At 44.8% G+C, this 27,879-nt stretch overlaps 1 protein-coding gene across 8 annotated transcripts in view; it reads right to left on the bottom strand.

Moving 5' to 3' along the window:
- Positions 1-27,879, bottom strand: part of LOC111141248 (early B-cell factor 1) — a 386,978-nt gene that overhangs the window by 2,014 nt on the left and 357,085 nt on the right. For 4 of the 8 annotated variants that reach the window (XM_022493686.1, XM_022493683.1, XM_022493685.1 and 1 more), the window contains exons 12-15: positions 14,604-14,669; positions 13,445-13,622; positions 12,611-12,790; positions 8,609-8,803 (exon numbers count right to left, since the gene is read on the bottom strand). In XM_022493686.1, coding sequence (XP_022349394.1) covers positions 8,609-8,803; positions 12,611-12,790; positions 13,445-13,622; positions 14,604-14,669 — 619 coding nt within the window. Of the gene's footprint in view, positions 1-8,219; positions 8,288-8,608; positions 8,804-12,610; positions 12,791-13,444; positions 13,623-14,603; positions 14,670-27,879 lie in introns of those variants that run through there. The other 4 variants (XM_022493681.1, XM_022493682.1, XM_022493684.1 and 1 more) reach the window with 2 other exon arrangements.

The following is a 27,879-nucleotide window of genomic DNA, read 5'->3' as shown; positions in this document are numbered from 1 at the left end:
CCCCTCCCCCACCCCCAAAATTTTAAATTCAATTAAAAAAATGTATTTGGCCAAACACTTTTTCCGTTAATTTTTAAACCCATCTGTATTCACAGGGAAATTTAATCCACATGTTTCTGATTCATGTACACGTAAATCATCCAAATGTTGTTTTGCAAGAGCCGTTTTGCAGTCCAAAAGCTCCTGGAGTCTTTTTCGTAAGCCCTCATAAGCCATTTTTCTTAGAAACAGGAAGTGTCTCTTGCCAAATGCAGACCAACCTAAACCCCCAAAGATTTGGGATCAGTTGGAAAAGCAGTCCCCCTAAGATTCAAGTGAGCCCTAGATCTGACTAAAACGAGGAGCTCAGACTTTTAACCCAAGCCTTAACAGGAGAATTCAAGATGCTGCAGCCCCAGAGGCAAGGGGGTTGAGTGGGGCGGGGGGGAAGGGTTCTCTGCACAGTGACAGCTCCGCATGGCTCTGCCTCCCTAAGATCTTTCATCTAGGCCGGAGGTGGGTCAGGGCACCCTTATGGAAGACAGGCCTTTTTGCGGGAGTTCTAAAGCTCTGGCAAGAGAACCAAGTCCTAGTTTTGCCCTCCACCCAAACCCACTTCATGAGTGTGGCATTAAAGGCAACCCCCATGGTCCAGCCAGGCAGCTCAGGCTGCATCCGCAGGATGCAAAACGGAGAACTGACAAACTTCCTGCTAATTTGGTCAGTGGGACAGGCCAACATTTATTAATTGGGCCCTGAAAACATCAGGTTTTTTTGTTTTTTTTTAAATTCTGGATGGCCAGGAAAAAAAAAAAAAATCTAGCAGTGTATTGTACCTGAATCATGTGCTTGATTAATTAGATTAAACCTCCACTTGGGCCCCATTAAAAGTTATAAAGCAAAGCTAACTGATGTGCTAGTCCATAGCTAACAGCACTTCTTAATCTGGAATACAGGGGTCACAAATTCCAATGCCCCTAGAGCGTGGAATGGGAACGTAAGTGAGCAAAGTGCACCAATAGGGATGGAGGGGCCTCTGCCAAGGGCATGGCAAGCCTCCTCTGGAGGGGGCTCCTCCAGAGCCGCTGTGCAGAAATGCCCACTCACAACCACCAGCTCTTCTGAATTCTTGCAGGAGAAGATGGAGAGGTGAATTTTTTAAAATACAAAAGAGCCCAGTTTATACATCCTAGCAAATGATTAAAATTAAAAACGAGCCGACAGACATAACTGGGAGTACCCGGGGGGTAGTTTTGGTCTGCTCACACTTTCCTACCTTGGCTTTGTTGGCCCTCAGACTTCTCTTAGAGTCTAATGGAAACCATGGGATCTCATTTGTACCTACACCCCAAACTCCACATATTATCGGGGTCACAGCTCCTTAAGTCTCATCTGTGACTTCCTAAACTCTAGACGCAGAACACTTAGTGATAAATAAATTTTAGGAAAAGAATTCTGTTTGCAGTTGCTGAGTTGCTCTACCTCTAAAGAGGCCTTTTTATAAAGTAATCGCCCTGCATGATTGCAGGGAAGCTCCTGGGTTTTTAGGAGCTGTTTTTCTTGTATCTGTGCTGCAATCCTCAAGATTACTTATGTGGGTGAGAGGGATGGGTGTCTGGGGCTTGGAATGTTCCAGAAATGCTGCTGGCACACTGACTTGCCCAAGTGGGGGCCATGAAGATTTCCATGAGGACACAACACTCTCAAAGAGCAACACATGCCAAACATCACAAGACATCATAAGACCGAGGTGGCTCCGCCATTTTCCCAGGCAGCTGGGGGATTACGTTCTCTGACAGGAGGTCAGAAAACTATTGGTTCAAAAGGCCATGCATTTGGCATTATGGTTTTCACATTTTGATAAGAACAAAGACAAAATGAAAAGTTTTGCAGAGCTGGGAGAGTTTGGAATGAGAGGGTGGAATGTGGTCTTCCTCAAACCACCATATGTGTAAGAACTATGAGCTAATCGGGAACAGAATGGGGCGGGGGTGGGAGGAGAGATCTTGCACAAATTGAGCATGTGCACAGAGAAAAGACAATTCCACGAGATCGCCGCTGGACTACATGATATCAAGAGTCGGGTGGAGTCAGCCAGCCTGAGCTTCAACAAGGTGAGAAAACAAACAAACAAACAAACAAAATAGTGTGTGGGTACAGTTTCTGTGAAATCACTCTGGTCTTTTGTTTTTAATTTTTCATTGCAGGGACTGTCCAGGACATGGTTAGGGTTTAAAATCACTACACTGTGGGGAAGTCCAATGGCATGCTGACAGCCTCCTTGGGGCTGCTTCTCTCTTGATTAATGAAGTCCTCTGAGGCCTGAAATTGCATAGAATCCATGCTCTAGGGGGCATAAGCCTTTGGAGAAGGGGGAGGACATCTCCAGGACAATGGCTGGGCAGAGTGGGTCACTCAAGTCTTTGACCTATGAAAATAGACACACCTGGGGAGTCAGCATCAGGGTTTATTAATGACTTTACCTAGGTGGGAATGGAAGAAGATGTCTCTGCATTTTCTTTTTAAATCCAAAATATGGCCACATTTTTGAAAGTTCTTCATAGGATGTTAATTGGTCTTAACATTCAGAAAAGGGTTCTCTGGGTGAATAAATTAAGAGAACTCAATGGAATACTCATTTTTTTGTTTAACTGCAGGATGTCTGTCTCAGAGCTTTTAATAAAAAAAAATTTCTCAGCCATGTGGTAATTTGTGCAAGGTTTTGGGAGAGAAAGCCGATTGGGACCACAGGAGAAATTGTGAATTATAATACACCTGGAAAGAATGGAATTTATGACTTCCACATAAGGACCTCCTCACTGAACTTCATCCCCGCTCCTTGGCCTCCATGCCCCAGGATGCCAAATGGCTTGCTGGTTACTGCACATTACTCTGTGGCTCCCATCATCTTCAATCCTCTGCTTCAAACGCCCTCTCTCCCCATCTCTCTGTGCCTGAATCCCCCTTGCCCTTCATCTGAGGTCCAGCTCGATGGCAACCTTCTCCATAAGGCTGTTCTGAGTTCTCCCTGAACTTTCCCTCCTCTGAACTTCCACAGGTGGGTGCCCAGCCTCTCCCAGACAGATCTGTTTGCTTTACTGTGGTGCTGTGTTTCCTTTAACACAGCAAAGATTTGAAGGCCAGGATTTTGAAGTCCACCAGGGCCTGACCCAGTGACTTCACGACAGTATGACCATAGAGCACAGGGGCTTACACTGTATCAGTCCGCCGGGTTTTAACCCCAGGCTCTCCCAGTTTGCTAGCTGTGTAACCCTGGGTGAGCCACCTTAGCTCGAAGGCTCAGTATCTGCATCTATAGAATGGGGACAGCAAGCAGCCTACATTAAGGGTGGTTGGGAATGAGATGATGCAGAAGCCTGGCTGGGAACAAGCCCTCCTATGTGAGTAGCTGTGACCACTGTCATCACCACCATGTGAGACTGCAATGGGGTGTTCGTTGGGGAATAAACGTACATGCAATCACTAGAGGAGGCCAAGATGGGGCTCCTGGGGTAAAAGGTCTTTAAGGAGCTGGCTAAAAAGACCCAGAGTGATGTACTATCAGTAGAAGGGCAGCTGGAGGTACACAGGTCTTTAAAACCCTCAAACAGCCTAAACGCGTCACCTCTGATCTTATTTATACAAGCCATTTGCTTAACCAACTCTTCCTCTGTCACTTGCCCTGTCTTAATGGTCCCAGTTCTGAACTAGGTGGGTCCAAACGAAACCACTGTAACAATGAGACGTAGAAGGAGGAGGTCCCCTCACACCCCACCAGTCTATAAACCTCCCATGTCCTTTCTCCACAGACAAGCAGAATGTAGAAGACTAATGATGAGGTCATTCTTTAGCTGCAGGTCTAGGAGCCCCTTGTCCCAATGTCCCTTTCTTCAGGGGGACCCCAAGGTCTCAGGTAGGAGCCCCCCAGAAGCAATTGTATAGTGCACTCCGGGCAGCAGGGATGGTGTACAGAGGGCCACGGGGAAATCCTAGGTGTGTGGGCCCTGCCTGGTGAGAGTGGCAGGAAGATGGACAGGACAGCTTCAAGGAAAATGGTGTCAGTTAATTCGACTTCAATTTCTCTATTCACACCTCCTCCCCTGCCACCCCTCCATAGCCGTTTGGTACATGATGGTACTGGAAAAACAAAAACCAGCAGAAAGACTTTCCTGGACACATGCTCAAACAGAAGGTAAGGGCAATGTCATCCACGACAGCAAATCCAGCACAAAGCGTGTCCCTGAATTTCACCTTGCACCCTCCCTACTGTGCAGCCATTTGAAAGTTCTTCATAGGATGTTAATTGGTCTTAACATTCAGAAAAGGGTTCTCTGGGTGAATAAATTAAGAGAACTCAATGGAATACTCATTTTTTTGTTTAACTGCAGGATGTCTGTCTCAGAGCTTTTAATAAAAAAAAATTTCTCAGCCATGTGGTAATTTGTGCAAGGTTTTGGGAGAGAAAGCCGATTGGGACCACAGGAGAAATTGTGAATTATAATACACCTGGAAAGAATGGAATTTATGACTTCCACATAAGGACCTCCTCACTGAACTTCATCCCCGCTCCTTGGCCTCCATGCCCCAGGATGCCAAATGGCTTGCTGGTTACTGCACATTACTCTGTGGCTCCCATCATCTTCAATCCTCTGCTTCAAACGCCCTCTCTCCCCATCTCTCTGTGCCTGAATCCCCCTTGCCCTTCATCTGAGGTCCAGCTCGATGGCAACCTTCTCCATAAGGCTGTTCTGAGTTCTCCCTGAACTTTCCCTCCTCTGAACTTCCACAGGTGGGTGCCCAGCCTCTCCCAGACAGATCTGTTTGCTTTACTGTGGTGCTGTGTTTCCTTTAACACAGCAAAGATTTGAAGGCCAGGATTTTGAAGTCCACCAGGGCCTGACCCAGTGACTTCACGACAGTATGACCATAGAGCACAGGGGCTTACACTGTATCAGTCCGCCGGGTTTTAACCCCAGGCTCTCCCAGTTTGCTAGCTGTGTAACCCTGGGTGAGCCACCTTAGCTCGAAGGCTCAGTATCTGCATCTATAGAATGGGGACAGCAAGCAGCCTACATTAAGGGTGGTTGGGAATGAGATGATGCAGAAGCCTGGCTGGGAACAAGCCCTCCTATGTGAGTAGCTGTGACCACTGTCATCACCACCATGTGAGACTGCAATGGGGTGTTCGTTGGGGAATAAACGTACATGCAATCACTAGAGGAGGCCAAGATGGGGCTCCTGGGGTAAAAGGTCTTTAAGGAGCTGGCTAAAAAGACCCAGAGTGATGTACTATCAGTAGAAGGGCAGCTGGAGGTACACAGGTCTTTAAAACCCTCAAACAGCCTAAACGCGTCACCTCTGATCTTATTTATACAAGCCATTTGCTTAACCAACTCTTCCTCTGTCACTTGCCCTGTCTTAATGGTCCCAGTTCTGAACTAGGTGGGTCCAAACGAAACCACTGTAACAATGAGACGTAGAAGGAGGAGGTCCCCTCACACCCCACCAGTCTATAAACCTCCCATGTCCTTTCTCCACGGACAAGCAGAATGTAGAAGACTAATGATGAGGTCATTCTTTAGCTGCAGGTCTAGGAGCCCCTTGTCCCAATGTCCCTTTCTTCAGGGGGACCCCAAGGTCTCAGGTAGGAGCCCCCCAGAAGCAATTGTATAGTGCACTCCGGGCAGCAGGGATGGTGTACAGAGGGCCACGGGGAAATCCTAGGTGTGTGGGCCCTGCCTGGTGAGAGTGGCAGGAAGATGGACAGGACAGCTTCAAGGAAAATGGTGTCAGTTAATTCGACTTCAATTTCTCTATTCACACCTCCTCCCCTGCCACCCCTCCATAGCCGTTTGGTACATGATGGTACTGGAAAAACAAAAACCAGCAGAAAGACTTTCCTGGACACATGCTCAAACAGAAGGTAAGGGCAATGTCATCCACGACAGCAAATCCAGCACAAAGCGTGTCCCTGAATTTCACCTTGCACCCTCCCTACTGTGCAGCCATGTGTGAGAGATGTGATGGAGAGATGGTGATCCGGCTGCTAAGCAGAATATGAGGGAACAGCCTCTGTACTTTTGGAACCTGTGCAGCCGTGTGTGAGAGATGTGATGGAGAGATGGTGATCCGGCTGCTAAGCAGAATATGGGGGAACAGCCTCTGTACTTTTGGAACCTGTGCAGACTTGGGTTAGAAATGCCCTGGGTGACAAATGAACAAATTTTGCATGAGTCCCTGTCTTGAAGCCATTTCATTATTACTTAAGAGCACCCGCACACACACGCTCATGCACGCGTGCGCGCACACACACATACACACACACACACACACACACACACCACCGGATGTTCTCTAAACCCAGGACATTCTACTGTCTGGGCTGAGTCCCTGTTTTCAGTCCCTTCCTGCTCTCTCCTTGGTGCACATGCAGGCAGAGACACGGGGCCTCACAGAAGGGCTGCCTGCTTAAGTCGCCACAGGCCGGGGATCCAGCTGTGGACCTCCCAAGAGCTGCGGGCCTTTGCTTCTCAAGCCCCACCTCTCAGCTGCTGATTCCAGACCCCTTTCTATCTTATTTTGATATGAAATCTGTGTCTTAACGAGGGTTGTGACAGGCAGCTCAAGAATGGCAGATTTCCGTTTCCATAGGTTTTATGCTTATTTAAACCCATTATAAGTCAGATTCACTTAAGCATTATATCCTGAGTAGGCCAGCCAGAGGTGTACTGAGGGTGACAAAGCATTATTTTCAGCTGAAAATGACTGAGATGTGTATGAATGGGTGGCTTCCCTGTGTGGCGGTGGGCGTGACCCTTTGTGAGGATTGTTGCCTGAAATGCAGCTCAGATTATCTTCCTCTGCCCTTTGAGATGGCTTTCCCAATGCTGTTCAAGGGAGGGCCACCAGCATATTATTCCAGGCATGACTTTGGCTGTGCTGGCCAGATTTGCCTGCAGGTTTCTGAAGAATGTTTAGCTGAACCTGTGTGGAGTCAGAAAGTCAGAGTGATTAGGAGCTCAGGTTCTGGAATCATGCAGTTTGGGTTCGATTTTGGCTCTATCAGTACTAGCTGTGTGACCCTGAGCAAACTGGGCCTGAATTTACCCATCTCTATAAAGGGAATGGTACTGACTTCATAGGGTCTTTGGAAGAATTAATGTAAGATTATAGCAAGTAAAGCGTCCAGTCAGAGTACATGTGTGCTCTGTGTAAATAACATAAATAACACACATATATAACATACAATACATGACACACATATACATAAGAGACAGGGCTGAGCGATGCCAGGTGGGTATGCCGGACTCCTGACCCCTCCCGTGGCTGACCTCCATCAGTGAGGGTGGCATGACGACCTCTGCGGGAAGGCACTGTGGGGAGCCGTGTAGGCTAGGGGCTCGGGGCACAGACCCTGTGGGGTTTACATTCATCTTCCCCATTTAGGGGCAATGCCTATAGGCAGGTATTTCCTCTCCTTGAGCTTCAGCATTATCATCTGTACAATGGAGATCATAATGTCCTCGTATTTCACCAGGAGGTGGTGGGGATTAAATACGAGAAAACATGCTCAGTGCTGAGCACAGAGCCTAACACACGGTTCAGGGCTAAATAAATGGTAGCTGATTATTCTATTGATCTTATTTCCCTGCTAGCTGCCTTGGGAATCCTGGGTGCATCTTTTTTACCCCCTCTGAGTAATACAGTGCTTGGGAGATGGAAGGAGGAGATGAAGTTTTGAGCCTGAGTTTGAAGCCAGCTTCGGCCACACGGTACTGTCGGAAGTCAAACAATTTCATAACCTCCCTGACCTTGAGTTTTCTCATCTGTAAAGTAGGGGCTTTGAAAGCCTAGAGCACACAGTCCTGCTGTGAGAGATGAATGAGCTTGTGCAGGTCAACAGTGCTAGCACACGAGAAAAACTTGAGATGCAGTAGCCCTGTTTTAAAAGGGTGGGGTTCTTTTTCCTCAATGAGTAGAGAGGTCACCTCAATTCTTGGTGACTCTTATTTTCCATACTCCATGATGGGGACCAAAATGGGACAATTTTAACATGAACCAGAATACTCTAGTAACCATCTGGGGTTTCTGGTTCCCAGCCGTCAGTCTTGGGGCCTTTGGTCTACAACACTCTAACCTCAGGGTTCTGGTCAGGCCATGGCTCACCCACTCCCCATAATCAGCCCCACACACGTTCACTCTGACACAGGCAACAGGAAGGGAAGGTTGAGTGACCTACTTCAGGAGAAGGCCAGTCCCGGGAGAGACCCTGCAGTGGAGAACTTGCTAGAGTCCACAAAAGACTGGTCTGATTATGGCGACCCCAGGGAATGGAAGAGGAGAAAAGAGAAATGATGATATTAGTAGGTGGAAATAGTATTCTTAAGCAAATCCTGGGCCTGAGCAGAATTGCTGGAGTTGGGAAGAGGACAGCTCAGACAACTCCAGCAGAGAAGGGGTGTGTGGGGCCAGGGGCCAGGGCCAATGAGAGTGAACACAGAGGAATAAACAAAAGGAGGGCAGAAAGAAGCAGGCCAGCCTGAGGCTGATCCCTCGCACCAGTGACGTATCTGCTTCAGGCCCTGGGAGGGTGAAGTCAGGGCAACCTATTGGCTTAGGTGGGGCTTACCTTGCAGGCTGTTCCCATTGGTGCTGGTGCAGGTGGGAGGCGGGGATGTCTGGGGTCTGACGACTGGCGCAAAAGCACTCTTCTGCTTCACCGCAGAGACCATGTTGGCTGGTGAGAAGGAGAAGATGCCCGAGGAGCTGCTGCAGTTGGAGGGGAGGCTTGTGGAGGAGGCCATGGTGGGGCTGGATGGCACGACTGGGTGGGGCAACGGGAAAGGAGAAATCAGCATCTCTCCTGGTGTGCTGAGATGAGGCAGCTCAGCTCTGCCCTTCACCCAGCCACCCTGCTCGGGCCACCCTGCCGGCACGAGCCTTCCCTGAACTCTTGGAATTTCATCTACTTTCATCACCTGGTACTCAGCACCAGCTACCTTTGGTGGTGGGGATCTTCTATGTCTTCTACATGCCGGGCAATGTGCAAGGCACTGGGGCTCCAGGCCATGGAACAAAAGTGCTCTTCTAAGGGATGAGGTAGCACAAACTAATGACAAAGGCATTGTCATTGAGCAGGACATGAGCACGGCCAGCTCTGCAGAGGCAGGGAAGAGGACCAAGGAAGTCTTCATGGGCGAGGTGTCAAAGGAAGCATTCCAGATGGGACCTAAAAGGGTCTAAGGTTCTAGCAAAGATGCTGGGAATATAAGGCACAGGAGGAGGCCAGCCTGAGACAGTGTGGTCAGTGATGGGATGAGAGGTGTGAGGAAGAAGGGTAGGTTGAAGGGAATGCCAGGATTCCAACTTAAAGCACTGGCAGATGGCAGTGTGTATGTGTCCCTGTTCTGCCCGTGAAGCTACGAGTTCCTGAAGGATACAACTGTGCCTGAATGCTTCACATACACAGATCTAGGTAGGGAGGAGGCCAGGTGGATAGACAGACTGCCACAGGCAATATTTGCAGATAACTCAGAACTACAAGCCAAAGGTCCAAACTCTCTATCCCCTGCATGAAGCTGCACATGAATGTTTGTGAATTAATGAGCAGTAGGACAGGAGCTTTGTGTAAAGGCTCACAGAGTAGTAGTAGTGGGGATGTGGATTATCAATGATGGGGGAATTTTGGCAATTCATGGAGGGGGAGAACCTAGTTGCTTGGAGACATGAGTTTTGTGGCTGCACATTCTCTACTGACCATGGTCCCTTCAGCCTGGCCATTCCTATTTTGTTAGTTGCTAATAATCTCATAGTTGCTTCAGGAGACAGAGCTTTCACACACAGTGAGTCCTCTCCACTCAAGACCAGTATTTTCATACACTCACCTTCTATTTCCTCCATTTCCTCGGGAAACGTATGGATCCTGCCCAGAAATTTTCAAGCATTCTATTTAAATTCTAAGTCCTTCCTGCCACTGGATTATTTTTCCCATGATGTAATAAACATTACATGTTGCTTTATCATTCCCAGGAATCTTCATGTCTTTTTCATCTTATGTCACTGTCAAAGCGACCTCAAGTGGGGACCTATTACATCCTTTTTACACCTGAGCAAGCTGAGCAAAGTGAGACTCAGAAATAGTTCAGTGACCTGCCCGCCCGAGGTCCAGAGCCAGAATGTGGTGAAGCTAGGAACCAGAACCAAATCCAGTGTCTTCTCCACTACACTCCCCTGCAAAAGAAACCAATTACCAGGGGAAGAGGCCCCCTTCCCATAAGCCACCGGGGTCTAGACTGCTGGGGAGGGGGCTGGCTTCCCTTGGCCTCCTGGCTGTGGAAAGAGGGAAATAGGGAATGGGTCTGGGCGGCAGCTGCCATCAGGGGGAAATGACCCCGTGGAATCAGCGCTCAGCACTAACACAATCCAAAGGCGCTGGATGCTTGACGGAGCAGAACCCCAGGCCGCCATCCTCAGAGTTTTCACAAACATATTCTACACGGTACTTTTTCTTTTAATGAGGCCAGCATTTTTATACATCTCTTAGGATTTGTAAATGTGAAAATACGCTCAATAATAACACCCATTTAAATTGCAAAACTCCTGCACTGGAGGTTTGATTTTTAAATATTCGTCGACTTGAAATCCTGCTGGTTCACTGAGGAAGGCAATTAATCTCGTTGGCAAATGCGATCATTATGTGTATTTAGAGGTGGGGAGTTTGAGGGGGGTGGTTAGCAGAGGAAAGGGTGAAATATAGTCAAACAGCTCCATTTGTTATAACATTATTAGTTATCAGCCACCACACCACAAAGTGTGTTCACCAGCGCAATGTCTTATTTTATTTTTTATTCTGTTCGGAATTTTTCAACATGAGTGGTTTATGAATAATTAAATATTATGGAGGCAAAAATTCAAATCAGCTGGGCTTTGTGTTTATTGTTTTATTTGCATTTATGCAGATAAAACCGTCCCATCTGAGAGCCTATTTGAGAATTTAATACTATATTTGTGAGCACTGAGGAAATCAATTAATGGAAATTAAATGTTGGAAGTTTCACAGTCTGACAGATGCAATCTCAGGCTGAAGTTGCTGGGCGTCTGCACGGGCTTGCAAAGACAGCAATCCCAGCCCCTAAATTGAATTGCTACCATATAGCAATTAGTTTATTGATTTAATTAAGAATGCCACCTTTTAATTTTCAGGTCATGATGGAAACATTTTCTGATTGAGTAGGTGGCAGAACACTGAAATGATAGATCTATGAGAAACAATCTTTCAATGAATCAAAATCCTGAAACAGGTTCCAGCGGGCAGACGTGATGTATGCAGATTATTTGGGGGGAATTCTAAACATTCAAAAAGCTGCTGATTCTGAACAGATAAAGTGGAAATATAAAATTTAGCACACACTGAGCGTTAAAAATTCACCAAGAAAGTAAAAGGCCCTAAGTGTTACTTTCAGAAATAACCTCTCTCTCAAAGGCCAAGAATGATCTTTCCTCTTTCAAAAGATTAGAGCACTCCACATTTCCACCATCAGAGACTGCACGGTTTTTAGGTTCTTTTAGCCAAGACTCTTCTTTAAAAAAAAATCACGAGCGTTCTTTCATTTAACAACACATCTTCTATCATTCCACAGATGTCTAAGAGTTCGGCCTCATTTTATAAAACAGAAGAGTTACCCACACTAAGACAAACTTGGTTATCTATGTACAAATCCTCAGAGGGAAATGGAGAGATTGTAGAGACAAAACCCGGGACATTTTATATGTAAAGATGCCTTTAGATGCAACCTAACCTTCGTACTGAAAATTCTTGAAGCTAAGCTTTTTTAAGGCAAGGACAAGACAACCAAAATAAATAAATAAATACATACATACATACATACATAAATTTTTAAAAATTGTGTATGTGTTTTTTTCATCTTGCCAGATTTTTGGAAAAAATAAAGTTTTTTTGTTGTTGTTTCCTGTTGTTGCTGTTGTTTATTTCCTAGTACATATCAGGCACAAAGGGGAAAAAATTCCAAGCATTAAAACAACAACAACATCAAAGGAGTCCTTTTCCTAAAGGGAGAGATGTTAAGTCTTAGCTTGTGCGGATGCTGCACTAGCCGCTTCTCTTACCATCCTTCCTTCCGGCATCCTGATGATTAGATTTCCTGACTCCGTCTCTTGTGGATCAGGCATCAGGACAAGCTCATTCCATGCATTATTTTTTCAAAGTCTCACAACAACTGTATGGGGTGGGTGTTAGTTCCCTTCCCATTATACAGATGAGCAAACTGAGGCTTGGAGAGGAGAGAACTTGCAGAAGGCTGCCAGTTGGTAACTGGGAGAAGCTAAGGTCAAACCCATCTCCATTCCAACTTGAAACTTGGGTTCTGGTGATGACATCCTACTGCTGCTTTGGGTTTTAGTCAAGTTCTGACAACAAGGGAGACCTTGGGTTGAGGAAGGTGAGCAGGGGGTGGGGGACAGAGATTGCTGTGGGAGACAAATGGCGTCTTTCCTAGCTTCACCTGGGTGGGGGTCCTCAGACTGAGGAGACCTGCATGGTGGGCCACACCACATGATGCCCAGTTCTTGGAGCACAAACACACAGAAATGCAGGACACACAGATCTACTCACTGGCATAGGGCGAGTTGGCAGCTGAGCCGTTGAGGAAAGTTGGGGAGCCACCCAGATTGGACATGGCGGCCGTGCCGTATCCGTTCATGCTCGTGCTGACGGAGTTATAGTTGGTCTGCTGTGGGGTGGTGCTCGGCACGTACCCATGTGGGGACACGCTGCTTGAGTTGCGGGTGAAACCTGAGGGGTGGGGTCAAAGCTGGGCATGAGGGTGACAATCCGGGAGGGCTCGGGGACAGGAAGTTCTCTGGTTCTTGCCCCGTCGCCGCGTCCCAGAGGGAAGGGGCCGGGTGATTCATGGGCGTGGGTTGGTGGCGCTAGCTCTGTGATTAAAATGGGAAGCGAGCAAAACACACATTTCTTAGGAGATCATAAATACTTAGCGGGGCCATGAGAAGTGGCAATGCAGGGCCTATAAATTATCATTTTGGAGCAGAAATAAATCCCAATCTAAGAGATGTACCCTGGAGTTAACAGGTTCTTATTCCCTGGGCGAGGATGATGTGCTTTGGCCCCTCAGAACTTTAATTCCAGCCCTCTTTGCGATCTGTCATTCATGGTTTACGGTGAAAAGTCAAATGGAGAGGAGGCTAAGTGCATGCGTCCTTCCTAGCCTCTGAGAGCACACTGCCGGTTGTGACAGCTATCCCCCCGATTCCACAGCAGTGTCTGATACAAACTAGGAATCCCCCCTTTGGGAAAAGAAAACGTTTTTAAATAAAAACTGTCTTGTGCCAAATAAATGGTGGGGTCTGGGGGCGGGACGGGAGCATGACAAAGCCTGAGGTTGGGAAGGGGCAGGGCCATGGAGAGGGAGGAGGGCAGGTTGCTGACCCTGGTTGGTGGCCTGCGATGCCTCAGAGACGTTCACAGCCAGCTGTCCACTGAAGGAGTTGACGCCCATCATCCCTGCGTGGACCGAGGTGTTAGTGAGGGCCGGGAGCTGGCTGTGGTTGCGGGGGACACTGTACAGGGCCTCCGCGATGTCAGCCGCTCTCTTCAGAATAATCTCCTGCAAAGTAAAAGGAATATCCCCTTTAGCTACGCCTAGTCATCCTCCCAGGAAAACCATCCTTTCCAGTGTTTATTATATGCCAGACACGGTGCTCAGGGCGTTAACTTCCACACCTCTCAGCAAACCTGGAGCAAAGCTGGGACAAGTGTCATCATCGATGAGCCCATAGTGCACATGGGGGAACTGAGGCACAGAGAGACGTGACGCACTCACACTTAAGGACACTTGCCTGTGTAAGGACACAGCTGGGCTGCATAACCTTGTTTGCCTGACTTCGAAGGGCCACTGTCTTAGCCATCCCTCCACATTGCCTCACTGCGTAAGACAGCGTGGGGTTTCCCTTCGTGGCCAGTAATGCACAGGAACCCCCCACCCCCGCCACACACACACACATGCAGAGGCGGCATCTCCTCTCCCTGCTAAAGTTAAGGCCAGGTTGTAGATGACTCCTTGTTGTCCCTGACTGTTCATGGAACTCTGTCCCCTGGACACTGATTCAAGGGACACAAAAGAAGGAGTGAATGATTGCTCAGACTCCTTGTTTCCAGAGCAATGTGAATCCTATATGGGGACTTGCTCCGTGAATAGAAGCAGACAATTATATTCAGGTCTTATTATGCGTTTTAGGAGAAGAAATTAACCCCCCTCCCCTTTCCTCCTAAATTTGCTTGAAAACCTGAAAGGAATAAAATAAAACATCAGTAACTCTCTTCCTCAATTATGAAGCACGCTCCCACGGAAGATTCACTTTAAATGGAGTACCTTTTCTCCTGAGGAAAATGATTCCACAGAAAAGGCCGTAAAAGAGGTACAAAACAGGAGAGAAGCACTGACTGCCTGACACGTTACGTCGGGATGACCTTGAACTCATGTGAGTGGCTTTCATCTTCTTCGCCCTTCCTCGACGCACTGGGGACTCTGCGCTCCTCCACGGGAACGTGGAGGCCCATGCAGGTCCGAGTCCCCGGGGCCACTCACCTGGTTGTTGTGTGGCATTCCATAGAGCGCCTCCACCAGATCCGCGGCCCTTTTGAGGATGACTTCCTGTCAAGAGACAAGCAGATGCAATCTTCCGAGTGACGGCCAGTTGTTCCCTTTCCACAGGATCGCGCTCCGGCTCCCTCTGGCCATACTTGGCAAATGCACTGCTTTCAAGGCAGTTAGCTCAGGGAACCCCAGAATGGTGTTAAATCACCAATTTATCCCTGTTCGCATACACACTTAATTGAGTCAAAAGGTGAGCATCATTGGTACTGCAAGATAAAATACATCACTCGATAGTCTGCCATGGGCACGATAAAGCACTCATATGTTTATTGCTGAATACAATTGCGAGGTCATTTACTAGATTACTACAATCGATGTCATTCAGTGCATGTTATGAATCCCTAAGATGTGTTTATTTAGTACTTAATTGCTTATTCCAGGAACCATGACCTTATCAGACGGGTCATTTTCGAGGGATTTCCAATCAATCTTTGGCTACTAGAAGCATGTAGGATTAAACTTCTTTTGTTTATCTCCCTTGTGTGGCAGAGCCAGGATATAAGGGAGTGATGGAGTAAACCCACATTTCTGAGGCAATGCGCCGTTTGTCAGAGGCGCTTACAGAAGGAGTCTCCTGCCCCCGGAAGCTCCCTCTGCACCAATTTTCATGACTGGCAGAGTCTGTTTCTTTTATAACAATCCTTTGCTATTTCAGGATTGTTTGTCATTTTCCCCATTTGTTCATTCACTCTTATCCTAGATATACGCTCTGCTTTTCATTCCAGTTGAAGAAAAACTCCTTCTTTTCATTGAGGTAGGCTTCCGTATTTAGCCTGCATGCTTATTTCTAATAAACAGCCCACTCTACAAAAGTGTGTATGGTGGTAATATTTGTCTTCCACCCAAAGAAGTCGCTCCCTCTTCATTCTGCCCTTCCTGCAGATTAATTTCTACTGGAAGATGAAGAGGAAAGTTAAGCTTGTGAAATGGAGGCTTATCAGAGAAGCAAACCTAAAGGTTCAGTCTGATGACCAGAGGGGGTTTGTAAGAAGTTATGTTTATGATTTTTTTGGGGGGGCCATGAGTAAAGTGTCAAAAAGAAGTTTAAACTTAAATATTTTACACAATAGATTTCTGCATGGAGAAGCAACGGAGTTCAATTTTCATATACTGTAGACGCTGATCATAAAATAGGGATATAATTACATTCATTTTGCTGTCACCATAGCCTCTTCAAAAATCCTTGAACAACTCTTGAAATGACAAGCTTTTAGATACATATTAGCATTTTTCAATTTTAAATTTTCTATAATATAAGATAAAATAGTTGTCATACTGCAGTATCTACTTATGACATATATAATGTCCTAAATTCAAAAATGAGATAGAGGGGTTTTCTCTTCTCAATAAACATTTATGCTTGCCTTAAGTTGGTAGACCCCATTTATAAAACAGTTCAGTTATTTTTCATGTAAGGAGTCAAAAGCATTATATAATCAGTGGAGTTTGAATCAATACATCTGAAATAATTTCTTTATTTTTTTAATGCAAGCTACAAGATAATGTACCACTTTTTGTTCACAGTATTGTCTGACCACAGCAGTTAATAATTTACTATGGTATGGCCACACTAAACCCTATCCCCATATCAAATTCGGCCTGTGCTGCTTTCACTAAAACCTCATGGCTTTTTCTGGCTCTTAGGAAAGATTAAAACAAAACAGGATCAAGTTAGTTTATTTACTAAGATTTGACTTCTCTGTGTCTACATTCATTTATTTCTCCAAATAAATATTTATACCAGTGTTTGGGTTGGGCAGCGAAGGTATTTTTCTTTCTTTTCATTTTAGGAAAAAAACAAACAAACAAAAAAACCAAGTCTCCTGTTTGTCAGAAGCAAGATGAGGTGCGGCTGGAAACTGCACTTGTGAATTTCAATCTTGGAATACTATCATGAGGACTCTGCACAGTGCTTATTTTAATTAATTAAACAGAACCAGGGAGGAGGGAAATTCAAAATAAACTCCAAGAACTTTGAAGTTTTCATAAACCTGAAAAAATTCCAACTGTTTGTGTATGCTATACATTTTACTCTCATATATTTTTAATGACAAAGTTTTCCAATGACACAATCCAACCACTTCTTTTTCACCTTATGCAATACTGAGAGCTCTAATCACACTTTAATCCTTTGAAAATGAAACATGTGAGTTCTGCTTCATAAAGTTACATCCTTCTTCTACCCAAGAAGCTGGGTCACACTTTCCCACTGGGCACATGGCCATAGGAGAGTCATTAACCCAACATCACTTCAGACCAGAGGTCTTACAGAGAGTGAATCTGGATTTTTGTCCTGAAAGTGATTTCCTTAAATGATACTTTGCCCATTCTAAAATGTCCTTCGCTGAAGAATCGACATAAGGATTTAAGGAATAGCCCACATTTGGTTCAGCTTTGCCAGTGTGATTCAGCTTCTATTAGTTATTTCTGCAAAGGGGAAGAAGAAAGGAAATTTCTGGGTCCTCTATGAGTTAGTGCAACGGACCTGCAAGGTGCTTGGATTTTGGTGACCAGAAAATTGCTCTCACCTCCATGTCATTACGCTCCCAGTGAACTAGCCCCCAAGCGTGTTTGTGTTGGGGATCTAATATATTGCCTTTCAATCAGAGCTGAGAGCCACTGAACACACAGACAGAACATGACGAGCAGGTCAGGAAAGCAATAAAGATTTTACAGAGCTGTCCAAGGTGCTAAATTTACTCAATAATGGGTTTGGCACCATAGTGTTAACCTCTCATTTACTACCAGTTTGAGGGACTAAATTGAAGTAGCTGACTTCATTTACCTTGAAATGTATATTTTATGACATTATGTAAGTAGATTGAAAGGGCACTGCAGTTTTAACAATTTAAAGGCTAAAGCATGTTTAAGATGAAACTTGAATATTTATTGTATATTGCACTTAAAGTATATAGAATGTTAAAATGTATTGATTAAATTTGTAAAAGGCATTATAAAAATGACAGGTAGTATAAAAGATGTATGCCTTTTAAAATCAAATTGATAGTGTATGCTATCTCTTCTGTGGTCACAAGTGTAATTTTTTCGCAGTTTTATATGGTAATTTGAAAAATCTGTAATTTCGCATTAGGAAATGATTGAGCCTGAGATGTTAAAGAAAAAAAAGAAAGAAAGAAAGAAAGAAATTTCCCATAAGGGGAAGAACTGGATGTTTCATATAATCTTTTGTCTCTGAAACTGTTCCTAAAGTCTTATTTTTTGTGGCATTAGGAGGGAGTATAGTATAAGGATCCTTCCATTCTAATGTGCAATTTTAATATTTCTGAAAAGAAAGAGCACTTGACTAGTACTAATATCTAATTTTTCAAGGCATTTATTTGTCAGGAGAGATTTTCTCTTCTTTTCATAATGTTTAAAACATCTCCCAGCTTGCAGTTTAAAAGATGAAGGTAGAGATTAGATTCTTCTAAGATAATTAATCCTATCCTTGGATTAAAAAAAAAATCCCAGTAGGGAATAAAGAAGACAAATACTACTATCCTAAATATTGAAAAGCCCCAGAGTCTCCTTATAGAGCTAATGCTTGTTTTCCAATCTACATCCTTATTCAGACTATTTTTCTTTTCATGGCCTTGGATCTCCTCTCTTAAAGAAACAAAAAATGTTTATTCCTTAAAAACAACAACTTTCACTGATCTATTTTCTCTCACAGTTAAAAACCGGTTTCCCCTGTCCTGTTATGACCATTAGTTTATGATAATGTGAGTGGGGTTCAGCAAAGAAAAAAGGGGACAAACTATTGCGAGTCTACAGAAACACTGAGGAAACCCAACTGACAGTTAAAGCATAATTGTTATGGGTTTTTACTTATGCTTCAGAGCCTTTATAATAAAGATGCTGAATGGACTACAAATTCAGAAGGAAGATTCATCTTTACTTCCTATGTTGCAACTCCATCAATTGGCAAATAATTTTTGAGCTTCCTGTTGCCCCCATAGTCAACAAAACAACATTGCTCTCTAGCACTTTCCAAGGCAGAGTATCCTCCCAGAATTAAGGTACAGGGTTCTATGGGGTTACAAAAGATTCTCCCTATCATCCGGTCCTACCATCTTTATCCAGTCTCCTCTCCCTACACATCTGAAGAACTGCTCTTAATTCTGGTCTAGCTAGTCCTCCCTAGCCTAGAAGCAAAATGTTGGCTCTTTCCCAACTCCAGACCTTCTCTCCTTTCACCTTTTCTTTATTTGGAATGCTGACTTCAAACCGTGCTCATTTACAATGCCTCCTCATCCTCCAAAGCCTGAGAATGAAGGTGGTGTTGGTGGTTTGGTTAATGATAAAAATAACTGTTGTTTATTGAAAGTGGAACATGAACCCATCCAGTCTTCACAGAGAGCCTCTTAAGGGGCGGTTCGTACCACCATGTGACAGAGGAGGAAACCAAGACTCAGAAAGGAGGGTCAACTTTCCTTGCGTCCACACGGCTGACGACTGGCTGAGCAGGGATTCAGTCTCAGGTGTTAGGCATCACTGCCTTTGCTCTGGAGAATTATGCTCTTCTATCAGAAGGAATTCTACCCTCACCCAGCTTCTAATCTCTCTCATTCCTCTGAGAAATGGTGCTGACTGTTCCCTCCAGCACAGCACAACAGCTGATGCTGTGGGCTCATTTTCCTCTGATTTTAACTGTGTTAGTCTTCACTTTCCACCACTAGACTGTAGGCCCTTTGAGGCCATGAGTATCTGATTGCCTTCCCTAAGCCCCTAGCATAATGCCCAGTAGACCATGGGCCTTGAGAAATCCTTGTTGAAAAGTTTATTCTGAGATAGTTTCTGATTTTTAAAAGTACTAGCTTGATTTATACGATGAAATGACAAAGGCACATATTTGTCCTGGTTTATAAGAGCAGAAGACTTAAATTTGGTGTTCTATTTGGCTCCAGACCTTTTAATCCAATATAGAAATCCCCCAAGGTCAAGTCTTGATCACTGTGGGGGTTTTTTATGCCACATTTTTTTTTCTTTTATGAATTTGCTCTTTTACTCCTGCTGGCTTGTGCTTACATTTTAATTTTGTGATGAATATAATGAATCATGTTGGGTACAGACATTATCTCAAGTTATAGGCTGCTAACCACATGAGGTTGGTCTTGATGCACATCAGCCTTTTATTAACTGTACTCTTAGACCCTTAGAAATACTTAGGTATTTGCACAGTCTTGAGAACCAGGCATATCATGTCTGATATGCAGATAAGGCTAGTTCGTCTTCCTTGGGGGTTCATGACGGTGAAAACTCCGGGGATTGTTCCCCTTCTATGTGAATCTTCTCTTCAGTGTCTGTCCTCAGACAGACAAGCAATAAGCTCATATTCACTGGCCACATCTAACCTTCCAGGGTGAAATGGACGCTTGTCTAACTGTCCAATACGGCGTCTGTTTATAAACCCAATTCAGTGTTCCGAGTAATTCAAACCCAGATGAGCAGGGGGGATGGCATGAACTTCCCTTCATTCACAGCACATATACCAACTCATAAAGCCTGTGGAATACCCCTTTACCAACACAGCATTAATTCCCAAATTTCTGAATCATATTTTGAAGACTCTGGAGACCCCCCTCTAATATTAAGGCCCAGGGATACTTCAGCAGTTTGGGAGGACAATCTGTACTTGACCTTATGTTCCCTCAAGCAGGAAACGTTTTGCAGGATGTAGAAGAAAACAGAAGCTAAATTACAAGGTCAGGTTGACTTGGGCGATTCCTGAGAAAGAAGCACAATACCTTTCTGTCTCTACACATTTGCCTGACGCCCATTTATTGTCAATATGCTTTGCTTTATCAGGAGATTCAAGATACAACGGGCCCAAATACCAGCAACATAAAATGGAGTGGGGTGGCATGATCACTCTCGGGTTAGAGGCGATAAACATCTATCAATGGAATCAGCATTCATTTCATTTGCCTCCTCACTCCAGAGTTTACCAAAGGGTCCAGATTTGGCACAGTATACCCAGCTCACTAGCCTCTAAGTTCTAGCTCTTTCCCTGCTTCCTTCTGAAAGTCTGGGTGACACGGCTGATCGGAACTCCCGCAAGCTGAAAAACTGATTGGAAGTTCCTTGTAGCCCATTCCCTGCAGAGACTGATGTACAAAACGATAAATACTAGCTGTACTGAGAGGAGATTTCTGAGCAGGGTAGTTTTCTATCCCAATGTCTTTGGTGTTTATTCAGCCTAATGGGAAATTCCACAATGGCAGACTTTGCATTCTAAAAAATCATATCATGAGGGCAAGGAGGGAAGGAGTAAAACAAACCCAAATAATACTTGAGGACTGTTTAGTTTCCGATCCTCTGAGACATTCCTCAAATTTTTCATTTTTCTGGTAATAGGAACTCAAAAGAGAGCTGACCGCAGATCATTAGAAACCTTTCGTGTCACACTTTAAGCACTCTTTACTCAGAAGCCCTATGACTGAGAATAGTCACTTACATTTAGCATAGATAAAATTAAACATGTTTCTGTTGAAAGGGGCATTCTCATTATGGCTAAAGACCACTTTAGAGTAAATTGAAATGGAAAGGAGGAGCATAGATGAGGTGTAGGCAGCAAGTGGTTATTTCTAGGGAGGCATAAAATGCCAAATGTGGAACAATTATATTTTACAACCCTGCATCCTAAAGACTTCATAGTATTTTATTATATAAGAAGTTTCAGCTGAAGCTTACAGAATGCTCTAGCACATACTTATTGCCCACAGTCTTTAAAGAAAAATAAAAGTCAAGCCACAATTAAAACCTGCAGAAATTTTCAGAACAAAGGAATTCAGTAATCTGAAGGATTCAACTGCTCTTAGTACAAAAGGCATCGAAGGCGTTCTAGTCCAGTCTAAAGAAAATGTGGGGGGTCATCGGCACCTTCTCTAATTTTAAAGTTGGTGTTCTCTCCAGATTAGATGAGAGCCCTCTTCCTTCGCAAACATATCACTACGCACCATCATGCCACGTGGCCAGAGGCACACCAGAGAGCTGTGCCTTTGTTACAAACATGGCATAGAAGACTTCTGAATCACATGAAATTAAAGTAGGTTGTAAGCTAAGGCAGCTATATCAACGTAAGACATACTAACTTACATGATTGACTTTTACAGTGGAAAGAAAAAGGCTGTTTTCAAGCAGCCGTTATTGCCTCAATGGAAAAAAAAAAATCAATGGAAGTGAAATGAACAAGAGATTTTGTCTGAGTTGCAGTTAATACCACTGAAGAGCTATGGATAATAAAAGGTCAACAAATAAATTAGCCAGAGTGTTATGAAATGAATGATTTGGCTTCTAATTATATTGAGTGAAAATTGTTCGCTGCCTATTAGACCAGGTAATTTTTATCTGGTGCCCCAATTCCTGTTCCGTAAGCAATAATATAGTTTTAAGAGCTGTCGGTTCGATCGCGTGACCTCTGAGAAGCCGGCTTGGACAGCTGACTGCTATGATGGATAACTAAGCTTGGTCTCCACAAGGTGCCAACCCTCCCTTTCCTGCAAGGGGATCTCATAAAAGAAACATTACAGCTTGATTCATTTTACCAAAATGTTCGACTTTTCAAGTGTCAGCAGTTAAGTATAAATTGTGAAACCAGGTATTTCTGCGAAGAGTTATGACAATGGCTTTCCCCCCTTTTTTTGGTCTCCTGGCATTCTCTTCTAAATGGTGTCATGGTAATTGGTGAATGGGAGCCTGGGGTGCTTCCCGCCACAAATACAGTGAAAGATGGTGTCTGCACCCTTGTGAATATGACCTGCTTGGAGGTACAGAGCTGAACTCAGTAACCTCTGGCCGGCTCTTCTTATTCCAATTCATTGTACTGGTTTAAGACCGACGCTCTGGGTTAGGTCCTGCTGAGTGGCCTTGGAAATCGACTTTCTGATCAGGATAAAAGTCTCTGCTTAAAGAGAAGGCTGCGGACAGAGGTGCCTTTTTCAGGGGTAGGTTGTAAAGTCAGCACAGGAAAAAAAACTGCCTAGAGTCAAAATTACCCTTGAAAATCTTTAAAGCCGCCCAAGGTCTGGGCTCTTAGAAACACAAAGGCCGAAAATTAACTACTTCTGTTTCTCTTTGTCTTCGGGTTGTGGATTCCCTTTCCCTGGGGCAAAGGAGAATAAATGTCTAGTTGGAAAGTAGAAGGACCAACTGAGTAAACAGAGAAATTTATTGCCATCCCTATGTACCTGTACTTCTGTGTCTATGCATTTGGGGTGTGTGTACACAAATGTACGTGTATATTTGTATTTCTGGACAAGTACGTATCGTTAAACTTGAGTAAGTGATATGTGCATGCTGGAGCCCTGTTGTACTTCAAGGATATCCAAGGGAGGCAAAAACAGAGTTTGCTTTGGTTCTTAAACTGTGGAACATCATCGGCTATTATATGCACCTCCAGACGAATGATATCTGTAAATTCCCAGGGCTTTACAGATGGTCCTGAGTATAACTGCAATTAAAATCCACTGCCTCGAGACTGCCGGGGCTGTTCTGATTACTCTGATGCTTAATTGAAGTGTAACTCAAGGCTGGAAATAGTGAGCCAGGTTGAGGACCTCCCTCTTAGTGTCTGTTTCTAAGGGCTTCCGTCTAAGAGGAAGGTTTTGGATGGTGGGGAGGGACACAGGAGTTAGCCCCTTGTTCCTCCTGTGACTTCTCCCTGAACTGAGGAGTAATCATATTCAGTGCCCCTGCCCACACGGTGTAATGTGAAGTAGGGTCAATGTGATCATCCTCCTCAACAGCTCAGAGCTAAAAACGAACTTGGAAGAGTTTCCAGAATTCAGCTACGGACTAACTGCTATGACAGGTCCCAATGACAATGACTCTGCTGCTAAAGAGAAAAAGAATGATCTCCAGTGTCCGTATGTGCATGTGTTTAATTCACGCTGCCAGCTGCCGCTTTTGCTTGGCTCAGCCCTTTCTGAGCGAAGTTCAGTCCATGCTACCATTTCCCTCTTCCTCCACCCCCCACCCCCACCCCAGCCCTGGCCAAGCTTGAGGATGTTTTTAGGATTGAAAAGCAAAATCACCTTTTTTCCTAAAATTCCTTTTTCTTAGTTCTAGGACGCAGCGCTGAGGGATACTAGCTCTGGGGCTCAGCGTAGTCGGCTCAAATCTGTGCTCTGGTACCGACCAGCGGTGTGAATGCCTGCCTCGGTTTCCCCATCTGTAAAGCTGGGTTAATACTCACACCCAGCTCAGCAGATGTACAGTCCGTGCTTAACTGAGCTGTAGCCAACACTAATACTGATAACCTTTTCTTGTTTTCCAGAGAACTTCTGCAAATGATCTGCATTCTTAGAGTCAATGTGCACTGTTAGATTCTGAACGGACTACCAGGGAGGAAAGCAGGTGAAGTAGAAAACCTGCATTTACCAGCTGCATAAGCTTGAGCAGATTACTTGGCCTCTCTGGGCCTCAGTGTCCTCATCTCTGAAATGGGCCCAATGCCATAATGACGAGTGGAATAACTTACCAAAAAACAAGTCAAAGGTAAAATAAAGAAGGGAAAATTACAGCTCTTGTGAGGATCATGGGCTTTTTAAATGAAGCTACAATCTGCCTCCCTCCAGAAATGCATACTCCTAACCCCGCCCCCCCCAAGGGTTCTATATTCAGTCTCAGGGGGGCGTACAGGACAAGGCTAAGCTCCCCCAACACCAGAGGCATAAGTAGAAGGGCCACCAAGCCTCTAACTTGAGCATATTATCAAAACAGGTTGTGGAATTTGCCTGTGAGGTTTCTGGCAAATACAGGGAATAGAGGAGGAAAGGGGGCTGCATTCCATAATTGGTGCTTTTGACAAGAGAATGCAGAGACAAAAATGCTTCTTGTCCTCAAACTCAAATGTGCGTTTTCCAAGAGTTAAATACACCATATGCTTTGCTTTTGTTTCTGTATTTTTGTCTGCGTCGAGTCATTTTGGTTCCTGGATAAAATGCTAATAGAGTTTCCTCAAATGACAAACATAAGTGAATGACCAAGGTGAGAGGGTGGCCTGTGTCACAGCGTGGAAGATACAGATGACAGGTTTTTCTTTGCCCCTTCCTGAAACCCTTACTTATCCCCCTTTCTGCTAACAGACAACATGGTTATGCAAAGATTTCTTATTTGTATTTTCACCGATGCAACTGCAGGTTTTGAATCACTGATAGTCTTTGCATAAAGACTAAAACAATAAAAGCATAATTAGAATACATTGTATACAGCCGACTCTAGTTTTATTTTGCCCCAGCTCTGTATTTATGATAAATCACTGAACACGAACGCTCTTTAAGGAGGGTGATTTTGGGTCTCGTCTCTCCATTGAGCAAAAACAGTGCCTGTGAGTGGAGTCTGAATTTCCATTCTGCGAGTGTACAGTTGAACTGAATAATATTTGGCACAATGCAGTGCACAACCGAGCCACTAAATGGCTGATTTACTAAATTATTATTAGATGAGCCCTTGCTGTTCCAAATGAAAGTGCAGTCACTGTCTTCCTTCATGGTGTGTTCAAATTGTTCTGTGTTTAAATATTCAGCATGAGGCTAATGTGAACTGATGAACTGAGACTATAAACATTCACTTTCAATACAGATAGAGCGACAGAGATGCAACATATCATGTGGCCCGCGGAGGTGAAAATGATTTATATTTAAGGATGTGGCTGCCTACTTCCATTACTTTAAGGTACTCTTAATTAGCATGGTGTTGGAAATGACTAATTCCCACGTACAGGAAGAGCAGACTCATGGAGACTGAGATTTTTCCGCATGCCAGTGAAGGAGAAGGGACCATAAAGGATTGGCCGCTTGTGTAGTCCAGAAGCCCGAGTCTTATCTGTGGCAGGCTGCACCGCACCAGCTGAGGATAACACGTCTCCTGGAAGAACTATGGTTTTTGACATTCAATGTTTTTTTTTTTTTTTCCTAGACGCTCCCGAAGGGCCTTTAGTGCTTCCTCACTTCATCCGTCCCTCTGCAATCCCCATCCCTTCCGACCCAGGTCGGCTACCCAGCCACCCTGACAGCTCCCCCCGACAGCTTCTTTCTTGACACCTGCTGGAATGGAGAGCAGCCCTTTGCTCCTTGGAAGAATACAACCCTTCTTCCCTCCTCCCCTTTGAGGGCAGTTATAGGCAAGCACTTAAAATACTGTGATCACTTACAGTAGATTAGAATTTTTTATTGGTGCCGTGTTGCCATAACAACATGAAGACAGCAGATGACTTAAGCTAAGCTTGCAAAGCAAAAGGCTGCTCATCTGGCAGTTAAAATGAATACAGTTCATTTCACAAGTTTCCCATATGGACTCTTAGTGTATGGTAATGAGGAGACCATATGGTGAGAGAAAATGCACTGAGAACAATTGGGTTCCACTGGCTGAGTGGGAAGTTGGGAGAGAAAACCCGGGTGAGAGATTCTGGTGTGTGCGCTCTCTGGGTTCAAGGTTTGCTTGAGGTTTGTTTTGGTTTTTGTTTGGGATGGTTGTTTTCCATAGGGGTTTGCGTTTCTTAATCCACTCCTTAATATGTCGGCTGTGCGAAATGACAAACATCTTGCAAATTTTGCAATATCATTCATCACAAACTGTCAGCAGTGTTTGCAAATCTGACTTGCAAGATCTTTTAAATGTGTTGTTCTTAAAAGGCAACAGAACTAAGTTTTTAGACAAAGTGCAGGAAAATTTAAGCACTTCTGACAAGCAGAAACATTAACAGTAATCATTTTAAAAACACTTGCATCTTTTGCCTGCATGTTTAGCTGTAAATAATGCTAGAATGTATAAAAGCTTTAAAGTAAAAATGTAATAAATACTTTTTATTATGTTTCATAAAGGATAAAAAAAATGCCGTGAGCCATGTGTATGCGTTAGCTGTATATGTGAACGTATAGAGATGGATAGCTCCCCCTGTCCTTACTGCTAACCAGATTGGAGACCTGGGAGGACAGCTTGAAAAAGGCTCTAAAGTCAATTCTGTACTATACATGCTTCATAAAAGATGAATATAAATGCATTAGTTAGACACGGTGAGCTAAATTAGAAGGTCAGGCAGGGCTGGGAGGGCTGAAAAATCACACAACCAATGAGTGTAATTACTCTTTTTTAAGTCTATTAAGTGGTGTTGTTCTATCAAGGCTCAGGGGTATAGGACAGGAAGAACAAGATAAAGTAATGTGTATTTATTACTCCCACTGGATCAATTTACCAGATATTTTCAGCTCCATAAAGCAAAATACACAAATGCCGCCTTTGTTACTTTTCTCAGACTGCTTTATTTTCTCTAAAAGAGGGACTGGCTCTCGCAGGAAAAACCGTTTGCCCCACAGAGGTCCCCATGCCAGCCCCTCTCAGTGGGGGAATGAGAGAAAGCTGGCAAGAGTTTCAGTAGGACAGGGGTGAGGTACAGGCGAGGGACAGGGAGAGGAGCCAGTCACCTCAAGACAGAATTATCTGGCTTTCCAGATCTGAAGGCAAAGTGGGAATAGGACGCAGTGGTAACCGTGAGGCGGTCAAGCCCAAGGACTCACATCTTCGGTCTCCCCCTGGCTAGCTGTGAGGCCGCAGCAACCGCTGGTCCTCTGGAACTTGGACTCCCGTGGAATGGAGAGGACCCACCTTGCAGGGACTGGAGCCTCCATGTGCTGAAGTCATGCTAGATGCCAGAGAGGCCCCTTGCAGAAATTCTCTCCCTAAGGCCCAACAGCAACCTATCGGGGCCACCGCAGGGAGAAGGAGGAACAGGGGCTGGAGAGGCTTGCATCACCGCGCAGCGCGGTGGATCTGGTTTTCAAACTCCACGTCCATCTGAGTGGAGAGCTCACTCTCTGGGCCTCTGTACTCTTTGAACACCTTGACAAGGCAGGGCTGGCCACAGGAGAGGCACTAAGTAACCTTACCTGCTCCCTGGGACTCACAGCCAACATACGGAATGCTGGCGGCAGGGTCCCCTCTCCCTGCCTTTGTGCTCATGCTCTCTGACCACTCAGGAGGAAAACTTTCAATAAACTGGAAGGGGATGGAGACACCTCTGGCCTTCCAAACAGTGAAAATTCTTGACTCAGTGTTTCTGGGTCAGCGTCTCACAGTCTCTGACTGACCGCAGTCCCCATCCCCTCACCTCCACACTACCCACAGAGTCAGCCCTCACCCCAAAGTCAGTCACATGTTCCTCTCCCTCCTGCTAGGATCCAGAGAGGGAGGCAAGTTTGTATGAGAC

This window comes from Enhydra lutris, unplaced genomic scaffold (genome assembly GCF_002288905.1).
Source record: "Enhydra lutris kenyoni isolate GAN:26980312 unplaced genomic scaffold, ASM228890v2 scaffoldscaffold5, whole genome shotgun sequence".
In the NCBI taxonomy this organism is placed as follows: domain Eukaryota; kingdom Metazoa; phylum Chordata; class Mammalia; order Carnivora; family Mustelidae; genus Enhydra; species Enhydra lutris.
Note: the sequence above shows the minus strand (reverse complement) of the source record. Positions and strands in the feature narration are given on the sequence as shown.